This window comes from Vitis vinifera, chromosome 8, assembly GCF_030704535.1.
Source record: "Vitis vinifera cultivar Pinot Noir 40024 chromosome 8, ASM3070453v1".
NCBI lineage: Eukaryota > Viridiplantae > Streptophyta > Magnoliopsida > Vitales > Vitaceae > Vitis > Vitis vinifera.
This window is the reverse complement of record NC_081812.1, coordinates 240,820-255,711: the sequence shown is the minus strand read 5'-3', so window position 1 is coordinate 255,711 and position 14,892 is coordinate 240,820. Positions and strand designations below refer to the sequence as shown.

Below are 14,892 nucleotides of genomic sequence, written 5' to 3'. Positions count from 1 at the left end.
TATTTTATAAATAAAAAATAAAAAATATGTCAAATGTCTACTTACAAAATTACGTTTGATGTTTTAAAATAAAAATTATTTTGATGTGACCCATCAAAGATAAATATTTTGAACTTCAAATCCAAACAATCACCTCACAGATAATGGGTTACCGAATTGAGATTATCAAAATATATATAATTTCAGGAGAAATGTTTTGGGGAAAAAAACAAAGAGTTGTGCACGTGTCGGGCGGTGGAAGGGAGTAGCATGGAAATACCATGGGAGGGTTTGTTATTGTAATTGTGGATGTGTCATCATCCTCATTCGGTTGCTGTGTCTGTGAATGTGATTGAAGGCAGGCTTCAAAAAAGAGAAATTACAATACAAAGGAAAATAAAGAAAAGGGTGATGAGAGAGAGCACTTTTAATGATGGGGTGTTCATACTTTGACACTTAGATCACCCGCTCACTGCAGCGTCGCTACTGATTTTCATATCTTATATCATTGGGATACAGAAGAAGAGAGGCTCAAGGAATCTTTTTCCTTTCAACCGCATACAAATAAAAGAAAAGAAAGAAAGAAGCAGAGACGAGTGGAGTGGTGACGAACAAGACCAAAGGGAAAAAAAAAAGAAATAAAGGGTAAGACAGGGGAGGAGTGGGGAGAGGAGATGAAAGGTGGGGTTGGAGGTGGTGGGGGTTCTTCTTACACATTCCATCCGAAGAGGCGATGGAGAGGGTTCGTGGTGGCAGTGCTGGGACTGGTTATCCTTTCAATGCTCGTTCCTCTCATCTTCTTGCTTGGCCTCCACAATGGCTTTCACTCTGCGGGTATTTCTCTCACTTGTATCTTTCCCAATCTAACTTTTCTTTCTTCAGATCTGTTCATCCGCTTTTCTCAATTCTCCCACTCTCGCTTTTATTCTCTTGATTTCCGTTGGATTCTATGTCAGATCTGGATTTTTCACTGCCATTGCTTCTGACCACTGGAGATTCTGAATTATGGTTTATTCCAATTTGCATTTGGATTTTGGGTTTCCCAGACCTTTTTTTTTTTTTTTCTTTTTCTTTTTCCAATTTTTTTTTTAAAGTTCTTGCGTATCTCGGAGAATGAGTGTGGTTCTGTTGTGAAGTGATAATACTTAGATTCCTGATCTTTGATATTTTAATTTTAATGCTTTTCCCAATCTTGAAAGTGAAATCTCTGAAGCAATTTACTTCTAATTGTTGTGCAGGTTATGTTGCCGAACCACGAAATGCAGTACCAGTAAGGATTTGAAGGCATTTGTGAATTCAGTGGCATTCACTTGCTTTTGATTTTATTGTGTTGATTTTGATGAATATGTATATTTCTTCTTTGAATGGCAAGCAGAGAAGTTTTGATCATTACGGCAACACTAGAACATGGAATCAGTCAGAGGTAATGCTGCCTTATAATTGGGGGATTGGTTTATCTATGCCTTACTCGCTAGCAATCTTTGGGACTATTTGTTTTATTGCTTTGAATTTGTGCATGATCATTAAATTATCATTTATTTTTTATTTTTTATTTCAGAATGATCATTAAATTATCGTGGTTCTTACTTTTTAGAAATGCCCTTTCATTGATCATTTCTCATTCAGATGTGTCTATTACCTTTTCTTGCAATGGTACCCTGAAGAAGGGTGTCTAGGCTAGCTGAAACAAGAATAGCTATTGCAGTACACCATCAGTTTGGTTTGTGGCTTAATGTGGGCTTCTTTGGAGTATTGAATTGGAATGAGATAAACTAGTTTCAATTGCAAGGTTTTCGTTTCCTGCCTTTTCTTTTAGCTTTTAAGTAGAAGTGGTTTAATAAAACATTATTTGTTCTGTTAGTTTTTTCCATTGCCTTTTTTTTTTTTTTTGAATAATTCTCCTTAGAAAAACAGAAAAATTCATTTAGAGCAGAATATTTTTGAATCGTGAATATTTGTGTTCTAGAGAATAAGTATGCAACACTAAAGAACCATTCATGCCAGAGAAAGTCACTAGGGAGTGATTTTGATAAACCTGATTTATTTTCCAACGTTTGAAAAACGAAGGCATAGTGTAACATGTTGGCTTTAGACAATGTTGAGGGAACCATGGATAGAGTTCCATTCATTGAGGGGTAGGCGTTTGAGCTCTAGGAAGAAGAAGACGGTAGAGGAATTTGGTTGACCTTCATAGAAACGAGAGTATTAGTGCACTGTGTCAATGATGCATTGGGAATTTTGAAGCCAATTCCCCATTTTTATTAGAATCAACAAATTCATCGGTATGGTGCACTAAAACTTTTTTTTTTTTTTTCTGATAATAATGGGAATTGGGAATGCTCACTCTTTTAATTCTACCTATTCTAACAAAAAAGGATAGTTTTAGTGATGAGGGTTTTGGTCTTTATGAAGCCAAAATGGTATTTACTCATGAGAGCCACTAAATGTTGCTTGAATTAGCGTTCAGAGTTGGTAGTCAAATGCAAATCCCATGACAAGGATAGGTAGAAGTAAGAATGTTCCCATTAATTTAGAGATTTGTAGTAGGATTAGGAGTAATCGATCTAGATCCTTAAGGATTATTGATCTTGCCAAAGCTAGAATCATGGTGGAAGCGCTTGATGGAAAGAAATTTATGTCATTTTGGTGAGTGGCCCATTACTTACATTGGCCTTCCTTGTAGTTGTAACCTGAGGCAACTTTGGAATGCAAAGCAAAACCAAATAACACATCATGAGTCAATGTTTTGCTTGTGGAGAAAATAACAGACGTTCACAATGAAAGATGAAGTAGATATTGTTTAAAAACAAAGAGGATGAGCTACTAGGGTCAACATGTAATGAATATGATGTGTTTATATATATATATATATATATATTTATTTATTTATTTTTATTAGAAACAAAATTGCTGTCAAACTAGTGAGGACAAAGAAGGATGAGAAATCCTTCCCCAATTGCATAATCAGCTAAGCAAAATTTGATCAAAAGGAGGAAAGTTTATGCTACTTTGGATGTAAAATTAACTGCACTATGATGAATGTGGTGATGAAAATGAAGGTATTCATATTTTTCCACTCTTAGGGGAATGCTTGATTGTGTGGTGAGTGATGACTATGCTGAAGGTTGAAGAAGAATGGAGCTCTACATGAGTCTCTTGGTGGTAAGGTGTGCAATGTTATTTTTTGATTGTAGCTCAAAGGTTGTTAAAATGTTGGAAACAGGAAATGAGGTATCAATTACTTCCTGTTGTTTAGTCAAAATTGTGATGGGCAATAACATTGAGATGAGGTATGGTCCGATATGCTAAAGCCAATGAGTATTTGTTTCGAAGAGATGGAAAGAAGTAAATCTTGTAGTATCTTAGGGAAGAAGTTACTTTTACATCTAAAATCAATAAAACTATTTTGTTTTTAACTATTCAAAAGTTCAAAGTTTCTAGTAGCGAAATCAGGATTATGTATCCACTGATTAGTGGGAATATAGAACATGATCACCTTGTAGATTTTTATGATCATCCACTTGAACTTCAGCATGTATTGGGTGACTTCCAAGAAGTTGGTTGACATTGGTTTGCTGCAAGATTTGCCACTTGTGGAGAATACTTAGTACCATATTGACTTGGTTCTAGTGATAGCTAAACCTATTACATTACTGAATTCTATGTATATTTCATAATTGTTTGAATACCAATTACATATTATTTTTTTTATTATTATTTTTATTATTATTTTTATACTTAAAAATAGGTTCTTTGAGGGTGAGAGAGGGGTGGTTCTGATATAGGACACACAACAGAAGTGGTAAAGTTTAGTTGTTTTAAGATCATTGAAGGGTCATTCACTATGGTGCAGACGTCTCACTGCCCTAATTTAACACTGTTCTGCCTTGTTGCCGGTGAGGTCTTTCTCCTATCACCCTCACTCACACATAGATTCCATGGGCTCCCCACAACAACACAGAAGAGGAGAGAGGTTGATGGTGAAGAGTGAGAGAAGGTAGCTCTTGCAATGAAAGAATAGGAAAACTAGGAAGAGAGCTTATCACAAGTGACAACTCTTCATCCATGGGATCGACACCTAGAGGAGATGCCGATGGTATGGCAACTCTTCATCAATGGGGTCAACCCTTCAATGATTTCAACACAACTATGTTTAAACATGGAGCAGAGTCCTGGTCTTGAACCTCTTCCTCTTCACAGAGCAAGTTGCCAAACCTTTCATTTAAAATAGGCAAGAGGACCATATTTGGTGGACTTCTTGGCATAAATCCCAACAACTTAGTTACACAACTGCCAGCCCATGCACAACATCAGCCTTGAATCACTAAACTGCAGTCCACTCAATATAGCCTCCTATTGGGAACCCAGTGGAGAAGGTTCAGCCCCTCTTGAGCCCTTCTCTGGGGCTGCAAAACGAAGGCTTAAAACAGAAGAAAGCCTGCTGCAATCATGGCCTTCTTGCTTCCATAACCACCCTTTTGATGCCCAACTAATCATGCACATGGTATACCTCCAAATGGTCCTCTTTGCAAAGAGTCCAAAGTTGTTGGAAATTGAAAGCCAGTGATAAGTCTTAGCCCTGGTAACATAGCAACTGGGGTTGTGCAGGCCTTACCTCTCTAGCCTGTGGAGAAAAATACTGTGCCACATGTTGACCCTGCTTGCTACTTTTGAACTTGTTGGTGGTCTATGGTGGTGTGGCTCACCACCCAAGTCATCTCCTTCCTCCAAACTGCCATGAAACCTCCCTTTACTGGCATGCCGTCCTGCATTACCCCTGCATACTTCACCAACAAGAACCACACTGAGCTTTCATATCACGATCTCAAGTTGCACTAGTGCCATCTTGCTATTATTTTTGACATGTAATCTTGCCCACCTCAAATCTGGGTTTACACTGTATCTTTGCCCATTGCAACAAAGTCGCTACATGTATCCCCTTACACTTTAAAGAATTTCCCCCCATAAGGTTTTTTTGTTTGTATGTCTTTTATTTTTATTTTTTGGTTTCTGTCATATTTTTTTTTTTTTTTTTTTTCTGGCATTTCTAGACCCAACCAATTGGTTTGTTGGACCCTCAAATTGAAATGTAAAGCTCTTTGCCAAAATAATGGATCTGTTACTTGGGGACCCAATTAGCAAACAATGGACTAGAAATCTCAAAAAATGAAAAGAGAATCACTGAGAACAGTCACCTTCACTGCCCCTTTGGTTTTTTCCACTCCACATTTAAGCACACTTTATCATATTCTCTTTCACTCCCTATTAACCAACAAGACAACTTTTGAAGTAGCCATTTTCTTGTGAGTATCCTTTTGCTACTCATATCGACTCACCGGTCATCTTTTGTTGTCTCTTAATTGATTAAAGGACCCTTTAGAAATTGTTGCCAAAGGACCTCTCAATCTGTTGCAAAATTGTTGAAGCCACCCTAGTTGCAAAATTGTTGCTTTTCACAACACCTACTTAGACATTTTTGGTGTAAGAAACTCTAATATCTCTGGGTTGCAATAGCTAAGTAGCCAAGGCATAATAGATCAGAACTCCTTGGGAAAATCACAAAAATACCTCCTGATCTCATGGTATTACAGAACAAACCTGTTATGTCTCAGCTTAATTTTGTGCATCTCTAAACTAAACTTTCAATTGTTGTTGCTTCTCCTCTTCCAGTTATAGGAACAATCCAGAGATATCAAGAGCCATGCAAACCCTTTATGCTTATCTTAAACAAATGAGGATAGCCCTTTCCTCTCTCCACAATCCTACTTTCAAATGTGCCTCAAAGATGATATTGCTTGTAACATTTATATTATCAAACTCATTCTCTTAGTTCCTGGTCTAGTTTTCAGTCTTATGATCAGTATAGATAAAGCGCCTTTAAGCATCTATATTAGTTGTGAACATCTTTCTAACATCTTTCTAACATCTTTCTAACATTCTTCTCCTTTATGGTTTGTGAGGCAAGTGTTTGATTCCCTGTTGTATCTAGGCTTTACTTTGGGAGGGAATCCTTAGGTCCTCCATTTTTTTGAACCTTCTGCTTGATCCAAATTTATAGATTGGGTGATTGGATGAGAACCCTCTTGCTTATTGATTTATTTTTTGGGTGGGAAGTGGAGGGAGAATTGCCCTAGTTGAGTTTCACTTGGCCCATGTTTGCATGTGTTTTATTTTAGAGGTTCCTATTTGTGTTGGTTCCAAAATTGAGATGATTCAGGAAGATTTATCTTATTGAGGGTTGAGAATAGGAACATAGAGCGCCTTTTAAATTAGTGTTAGGTTTGCTAGCATGAGAGTGAACATCGGTTGAGGCTTTGGAAAGGGATGTTCTTGAGAAAGTAGAGCTCTTTTAGGTAAATGGCTTTTGTGATTTCATAAGAAGTTTTTTCTTTGCTATGTATAATTTTAAAAAATATATAGAGGATGCAATCTAACAAATGGGGTGTCAGGATTGTGATAGGGTGATCACATTGGTGCGGTTGTTAGAATTTGGGGGATTGTATATTGGTGTGGAATGGTTAGGCTATTTGTAGGGTGTGGTTGCTGATTGGAGGAGGATAGGGGAATGGACCTCTCTTTATTCTCTATCCTAATTTCTAGCTTATCTCAAGGGTTATGTTATATTTATCTCTCATATCATTCATCAATCGCAGTTGTCTTATCTGGGGAATTTCAACCTTTCACATAACTTGTCAAATTTAGAGATTGATGACCTTTTCCTGTATTTGTTCTCGTTGGATGAAGGAGATCTGAACTTTGGTTATTTCAAGCCGTTCTCCATATTTTTTTGGTTCCATGCCCTTTCAAGATTGATCCTTGTGTTGCCTTTCCTCTAGGTAATTTTATTTAGAAAGCTAAAGATCCCTTCAAAGCAAGAGCTGTTTCTTGGTTTGTAGCTAGTACAGATCAAAAGAACCTATCTTAGCTCTGCCCCTGGTCTGTTTGTAATGAGTGGGTGGATCATCTTTCTTTTCACTGCACTATCTATCCCTTTGGGATTGTGGAACAAACGCTTTTCAATGGTTCCCTTGTCTTGGATTCCTTTTAGAAGTTTTGCACATTTGATACTCATTGCTTTTTAAAGGTTTCATGGGTAGTCTAAGAGGTCAGGTGATTTGGTAGTTGGCCATGCTTTCTATTCTATATTATTTGGTTGGAGAGAAATGTTGGACTTTTTGAAGCTGTGTGAAGGGCACCAGAGTACTTGTGGATTTATCTTTAGGGCTAGTTTCCTAGGAATTTGGTGGCATTCCTGTTAGCATGATTGTGCTTTGATTGGAGAGAGAAAGGGGAATAGGACTTGGGATTAGGGGTAAGGCAGTGTGGAGTCTCCTCCATTAGGGAATCTAAAACTTAGTTTTGATGAGTGGTTATTGGGGAATGTGGACCAAATGAAGATTTGAAGCATTATTAAAGATCAATGGCAGTATGATTAAATCTTGTTAAAATTTAGTGATGTGATTAAGGCTTTCCAAAAGTTTGTTGGTTCTAGAACAACTATAGAGGAAGGGATTATAACCCTCATGGAAGGCTTTTCAAGGCTGATGGTCTGGAGATTAATAGCCTTCTTGTGGAAGAGGATGGAGTCGCTATTATCTGTTTGGTGCTTATAGGGAAAAGTGGTTCTTTAAAGATGGGATGTTTGGATTCATAAAATCTTGGATCTCTTTGAATGATGGGATGATGAGAGGATCTTTCTCCGGCTTTCCTCCATCAATGTGACCCCAACTTTTTGCTGCACCACCCCCACCCCACCTCCCAACTGTCCTTGCCGGGGAGGAGCTGAAAAAACCAGAAGCTTTATCCTTTACCTCTCAACTGGTTATGCTTGCCCTAACAACACCAAAGCTGCCACAATCTGGGGCCAAGAACAGCGCCAATGGCATCCAAGGGGCAATTCCCACCAATATGGCACTGTGAAACAAGTAGTACCTGCAGTGATTGCTGAGTTCCTTATACAAGCTTATCCTTGGACTTGACCAAAATATTAACCTATTGGGCTGTTGGAGTATGGCACTGTTTTCATGCACCACCACAAACCCCCTGCAAGCGTCCTCTGCCTTTTTAAACAACCTATCTCATAGATGAAGTGTTAATCCCACCAGTTGAATTCAGCATTCATTTGCCTGGAATTGATTGTGAGAACAGTTGATTGACAGGCTCTAACCACTGAAAATGGTGGTCTGAAACAATGGATCCTCTGACTGCAAGATCCATTTCACTTCCCAATTGTTGATGGCCCAGCATTTTATACATTCCATTCGAGGCCACCAAGGTTGCCCTGACCACCTACTAGGCAACATTGATTCCATCTTCTTGATGGTATCAGAGGTTGCCAACTCGACCCAAATAGTATCACCCACTGTGACCAGCTTCTTCTTCACTACCTAAATATAATGTGCCCTTTCAGATCTCCATTGTGTAACCCACTTCTGCAACATTAGACCTCAATTCCCCAAAGCCTTAGCATCAACCCTCTTCAACACCCAAGTCTCTCATCTTTGACATAATAGCAGATCCCCCAACATGATTTTTTATTTTCAAGCCAATACCACCTTCCATTGTTTTGCAAGTCACTTATGAATGTTTTCACTGATTTTCAACTGTAGTAGCAATTCACGCACTTCAACAGGCAAGCAAGACCTACCCATTTTGATCCATCTCACATAGCCCTTTCCTCTCTTGATGATCCTTCCTATGAATTTGCCTTTCACCTTGCTGGTTTTAATCTCAAACATTTTTGCATTTAACCAGAGCATATGATAGATCCATTCATCTCCCTGCTGCCTGAGATAATTGGTTTGAAGATTCCTGATTTTTTAAGAATAAATCACTTATGTGTTTTACATCCACAGAGGTTGGGATTAACCTGCCTTCATTTCTTTCATCTTAATTCTTGTCTTTGTCTTCATTTCTTCTGGCAGATAAATTAATTTTTAATTTAAATGACTAAAGCTCAGTTGTTAAAAGTGTCCATCACATAAAAAAGACGAATAGATAGTTAAAGTCGCAACAAAGCACACCACTTTGAGCCCAAGGAACAGGAAAGTTGTGTGTGTTTTAATTATAACTTCTTACTTTTAAAACCTTTTGGTTCCTCTTTTAACCATTGATGGGGCTATTTCATGAGAGCTGCTTTTATGCAGGAAATCTTATCAATCCTCATTTTGAAATTACCTTGCAAATTCTTTTTTCAATTAACTTGGAATTTTTTTCCCTGAGTTTTTCACTGAAATTTCTGTTTTATAAGGTTTTCTTTTGTTTTTCCCCATTGGAAGTTCTATGTTTTTTACTTTGACTTTACACAATGCTGTATGCTTTAGGTATACATGATTAATGAGTAATTTTCTGTTTTTGTTTCCAATAGTCACATTGAATATTTGAATCAAATTAGGATATGTTAATGGTCTGCCTTTACATTGTTTTGCCCCCCATTGCTGCTTAATGGATATTATTTTGACCTTTGGAGTTGGTGCATTTCTATAAATTTTGTAGTGTTATTTTTATTGAGGATTGGGCTGTGCTTTGACATCCTCTGTTGCACCTTGACCCTTTTTGACACCTATGATCATGAGCCACTATTGTCTTAGGCCTGTTTCAATCAGCACCATCCCACCCCCTTTAGCCATTCAATATGGTCCCTCATGAGCCCATTTGTTCTTTGACATTGTAAATGCAAAACTTGTCCTACCCGTTTGAGTAAGAAGCCAGAACTTGGCTCTTCAATTTTTCCACCCCTTTATGCTTAATGTGGACTTTATGGAAGGAAAGAAATGGAAGAGTGTTCAATGATGTTGAACGGTCTGACCAAACTATAAAACATTCTTTTTTGTATACTATTTTGAATTGGGCTAGGGTGTATTTAAAGGATCATACTTTGTCTATGTTTGATTTTATAGCGTGGTTGTTTGTCTAGTTAGGGGAAAAGTTTTTTGTCTTTCTTTTTGCCGAGTTTCTTGGGTGATGTTTGTATACTTCGTGTGTACTGTTTTCACTGCTTCTTGGCGTTTCTAATATAAGCTCTTATTTACCTATCAAAAAAATAAAATAAAATAAAAATTCTACTGCTATTTTGATAAAATAATAATCTTTCTTTTATATCCTTAGAGGCTGGAATCAACCTGTGTTCACTTCTTTTATGTAGTTCTTTCCTTTGTAGGAATTCTGTAGTCACTTTGCTACCACAGTTCAGGTGGCCTCTGAAAAACTCTTCAGTTGTCATAATTATATCCATTGGAGATGAAAAGTTATACCTCTCATGGCAACCTATCATCTAAACCAAGGAATATGATCTGGAAATTTGCTCATCTCTTGTTGCCACTTGTTAAGGATAGCATCCATCAGTCCTGCTGACACTCACCTCTTCTTTATATTGATATGATATTCTTGAAAAAAAAAGATGATTCTTTGTGCTAAGGAGTATGGGTCAAAGTCAATACTATATTAATAATGAAAGATATTGTTTCTGGATATAATCGCACTGCAAAATCATCCAGCTCCTAGTCATGCATACCAAAGGTCCATTTTAAACCGAAAATTGATTTCTCGGAGAGTGATATGTCATCTTGATGCATGAAACACTGCCACACAGTAGAAGGAAGGGTTGACACTCTTGTTTGATGCTCAGTATGTAGCAGTAAAATGTAAACCAGTTAAGGGTTAGGAGAGACAAGGAAACTGAAGCTGATTATCATTTGAGCAAATTTCCTGTAACCATGCATCTCTATACCCTCCGGAATTGCAGTAGTTCTAATTCTTTCCACTGCCCAAAATCTCAGATAAAAGCACAAAGGTTCCTTTTGATCAAGGCAACTAATTTGTCCTCTTCAATTAATCCAACCCTGTCATGAAGGATTTTTTGGAGTCCTAGATAAGGTAGATAGAAGCACATATTTTTAGGGCCTATCTATCACATTTTCTCTCATTTTTTCTTTTGGATTCAACAGCAATAAGTTTGTGGTTTTTTATGCTTTTATACTTGTTTTTTTTTTTTTTTCTCTTTTACAATTTCGTAAGTGAGTGGGACTTAAGGCCCATGGCTCTAAGTCAATTTTTTTTTTTTTCCTTACCAAAGGGAGGTATATGTAGATGCATCATACACACTGAACTTTGACCTCAGGCTTATTCTTCTTGTCAATGGTTGATTTATTAGCTTTACAATGTTCTTCAATGCTGCTAGTACAGGCATCTCTACTCCTATTTGACCTGGGTTTTTCATATTTTCTCAAACATTCTGTATGCCAGGATGTCACTGAAAGCTTGGGCAAGGAAGCTGGAAACAGAACGATTGATGAGGATGCCACACAAGTTAGTCCACCAAAAAGAGGTCTGTTTGAGCTCATTTTGTTCAGGTTTTGTCCAATTACTCTTCCTTACCTCCTTAAAAGATGGCAATTAAAATTCTCTCTAATCATTTATAGGTTTATCTGCTCCACCTCCTGTTATGTTGAAACCGCCTTCTGGTACAAATGTATGCATACATCTTACTCTCTGCTGGCATTTTTGTCATCATGCTGTTCAGTTTCTAGTCCTTGTATGGCCTCCATATTAACTTTGAAATCTGTGACAGCACACAAAAATTGTTGTGGAAGTCATTAAAAGTGTTGTTGATGAAAGTGAAAAGTCATGTGAGTTGAAATTTGGGAGCTACTGCCTATGGCGTCAAGAACATAGGGAAGATATGAAGGATATGATGGTCAAGAAGTTGAAGGACCGGCTTTTTGTGGCTCGAGCATACTATCCTAGCGTTGCAAAACTTCCAGCACATGACAAATTGTCACGTGAATTAAAGCAGAACATTCAAGAACTGGAACGGGTTCTCAGTGAGGCTTCTACAGATGCTGAACTCCCTCCTCAGTAAGTGATGACTATTTTTGAATGATTCCCACAAAATTTCATCCATATAGCTGAGCAATAAAATAATAATTCTTGGTTCTGTGCAGCAAGGATACTGATAATTACATCTATCTGCTTGCTGAGTAGAAATATCTCATTCATGTGAGCATGCTTCTAAAAAGTACAATTTTTGGTTCATCATTTTTCTTTCTACATATTTATTAGGGAAAAAAGAAAGAGAAGAACTTCCTATATATTTCATGCCTTCTCTGGTTTTATTGAAACAATTGGTTTATTTATTTCAAGCCCTTACAACTATTTTTTTTTTTATATATGATTTCCCGTAACATAAAATGGACTACTGTCAAAAATGTTTTTGATTTTCATTTGCTCTTCAACAATGGTTCTATTTTACAGTACTTTCAGCTGTTTACAAATATTCTATTGTACAATATTGTAGCTTCACTTCCTATATGAGTGTTGGTTTCTTTAGCTTATGATACTGGTTGTAGCCATTCCCAAAATGTATGGCAACTTGGCTCTCTAAGTCATGTAAATACAATGAAATGCAACTAGGGATGACAACACAGATGAATCAATCAGGGACTTGCTCATCTCCACCCTTATTGCAGGATATGCAATTCTGTTAATCAGACTACAATGCCTAAATCCTGGACCCTCAATATTTGGAAGTGCAACAGTCACACCCTGCACCAAGGCCATCTCTCATGGATTATGGACGGTTTTTATCATCTTCAATTCATGCAAAACTGTAAATGAAACACCTGAAATCCTGAAAGAATCTATATGATGCAAATACACCCATAATCTCAAAGTTCAAATAGCACTAAATAATTTTGTTCACATTATAAGCTTAAGATGCCACAGTAGAACCTTACTATCAATGAAATTGAGGATAAACAATTCCATAAAACTATAAGCCATCCCAACTTAGTTCCCAAATGAAAAGTTAGAGGTCATACCTCCAAAGATATCTGGTGCCTTTGATGCCTGTCTGTGTATCGATATTTGATGGTGTGTGAAGTTAGATGTAGTTCGGAACTTGTTCTATTCTTATTCCTCGCTTTGAGCTTCTACAATTGAAGCCTTCACAAGCACTACTTTGAACCTTTTTATTATTAGATTGGAACCTTGTAAGCAGGTTTAGGAGATTGGTCGAGAATACTTTTCCAGCATGATTACCTCCTCATCAAAGTTACATGTAGTTAAATTTTGATGGATGTTGCTTATGTATCCCAAAGCAAATAAGGATTGGAGGAGTGCTTAAAAATCGTTGCAGGTACAATAATAAAAGCATACTCTAAACCTATAAAAGTGGTTTTTGTTATCGAGATAGGAATTCTAGCTGTTTAAGGAGGGCATTGTGCAAGCTAAAACTCTGGGCCTTTCCAATATTCTAGTAGAAGGAGATTCCATTGTCATTTCTTGACTATATAAAAAGGAAGGAGGCTCACTGAGATTTCATGGGTGGCTTGGCCAAGTTTTTGTTAGATTCCTAGCTTAGCAATTAAGTGGCAAATTTATAGCAAAAAGGGGAGCAAAACACTGATTTCTTTTGTGGGTGATTTTTGGACTTCTTGAATTGTAATTAGTAAATCTTAGGGTTGCTCTTAGACATTTTTGTTTCTTTCTTAAGTTTACAACTTGTATTGTTTCTCTATATGGAGTTTTTCTTTTCCTTTTTCTTTTTGGTTTATTTATTTTATTTTATTTAATAGAATCACACTGCACCACCTTCCCCTCCCCCTCCCCCTCCCCCCAACAACATAGTAAGAGATATTTTTTAATTATTTTTTATAAGTAAGCAATTATATATTATAAATATATAAAAAAGAAAAGAAGTTATACACCAAGGTACACAAGACATATAATGGATAGTAAAAGACATTGTCAGAAAGAGAGAGCACAAAAACAATTACTCCCTCCGCATCCTACCTAATCTATAAAATCAATTAAAGGTGTTGAGCCTTCTTCTATGTACATGATAACCCATAACACTTGATTTATGAGGAAAGAGCACTTTAGTGCTTGAATTGATGCTCCTCTCTTTCGAACACTCTTCGATCCATTCCCTTCCAAATTATCAGAAAAAAAATACATAAGAGAGTTGCTCTCTAAACCTTCTTGCACTTTCTTCCCATAAAAGAGTGATGCCAACTTAAAAAAACCTTCCTGATTGCAGGAGGAAGGATCTGTGCAATGCTGAACAAAGAGAACGAAAGCTGTCATAGTGCCCTTACCTTGGCACAATGTAGGAAAATGTGATCTATTGATTATGCTTTGCTTTTGCAAAGGAGACATCTGTTCGCCAATGACTAGCCTCTCTTCTAAAGCTAATCCAAAGTCAACACCTTACCCCAATTAGCTTCTTATGCAAAAAAACTTGCTTTTGATAGGAGCGATGAATTCCAAATAAATAATGGCAACAGGGAAAGAAATTGCATGGCCTGACTCTAGAATGGAATATGAAGATTTGACAGAGTAGACCCTGTTCCTAGAATCCATCCTTACCACTTTATCCTTTTCTTTTCTCTTCACAGACCTTCCTTGTAGCATTGAGAAAAATGTCTCAAATTATCTAGTTTCCAATCACTCAAATGTTTAGTTAAACAAGGAATCCAGTGCCCCCTCCCTTTTTTCCCACTCAAGCATACAAGGAGAGGAAAAACATACATAAGGGTTCATTTTTTGCTCTATCTATCATTCCAAAACTTCACCCTCCTATTTCCCACCTTTAAAGATACTCTATCATCAACCGGGTCTTCTCCCTTTCTAATGTTTTTCCATGAGCCCAACCCCAAACTCTTCCCTCACTTTGCCAACCACCTAACCCCTCCCCTCACCTCCTTTTCCATCCTTTTCATACTTTTCCTAAATGACTTTTTTCCAAAAGGTTTCTCCTCTTGAAGCATATCTTTGACTAAGAGAGCCTTATTATCCAAAAAAAGACATTTGAGTCTTAGACTCCCCTTTCTTTTCTTCTTTCAAACAATCCATCATTTCACTAGAGTGCCCTCTGAATAGGGATATAAAATAAATAGACAAACTAGATAAGGT

The 14,892-nt window shown here is 37.2% G+C and overlaps 1 protein-coding gene across 1 annotated transcript in view; it reads left to right on the top strand.

Annotated features, from left to right (window-relative positions):
* The first annotated feature begins 270 nt into the window (after nucleotides 1–270).
* Nucleotides 271–14,892, top strand: part of LOC100245003 (probable galacturonosyltransferase 7) — a 29,814-nt gene continuing 15,192 nt past the window's right edge. Inside the window, exons 1-6 of the mRNA XM_010654787.3 lie at nucleotides 271–813; nucleotides 1,218–1,249; nucleotides 1,355–1,402; nucleotides 11,224–11,305; nucleotides 11,400–11,449; nucleotides 11,549–11,835. Coding sequence (XP_010653089.1) covers nucleotides 654–813; nucleotides 1,218–1,249; nucleotides 1,355–1,402; nucleotides 11,224–11,305; nucleotides 11,400–11,449; nucleotides 11,549–11,835 — 659 coding nt within the window. The 5' untranslated portion in view covers nucleotides 271–653. The remainder of the gene's footprint in view (nucleotides 814–1,217; nucleotides 1,250–1,354; nucleotides 1,403–11,223; nucleotides 11,306–11,399; nucleotides 11,450–11,548; nucleotides 11,836–14,892) is intronic.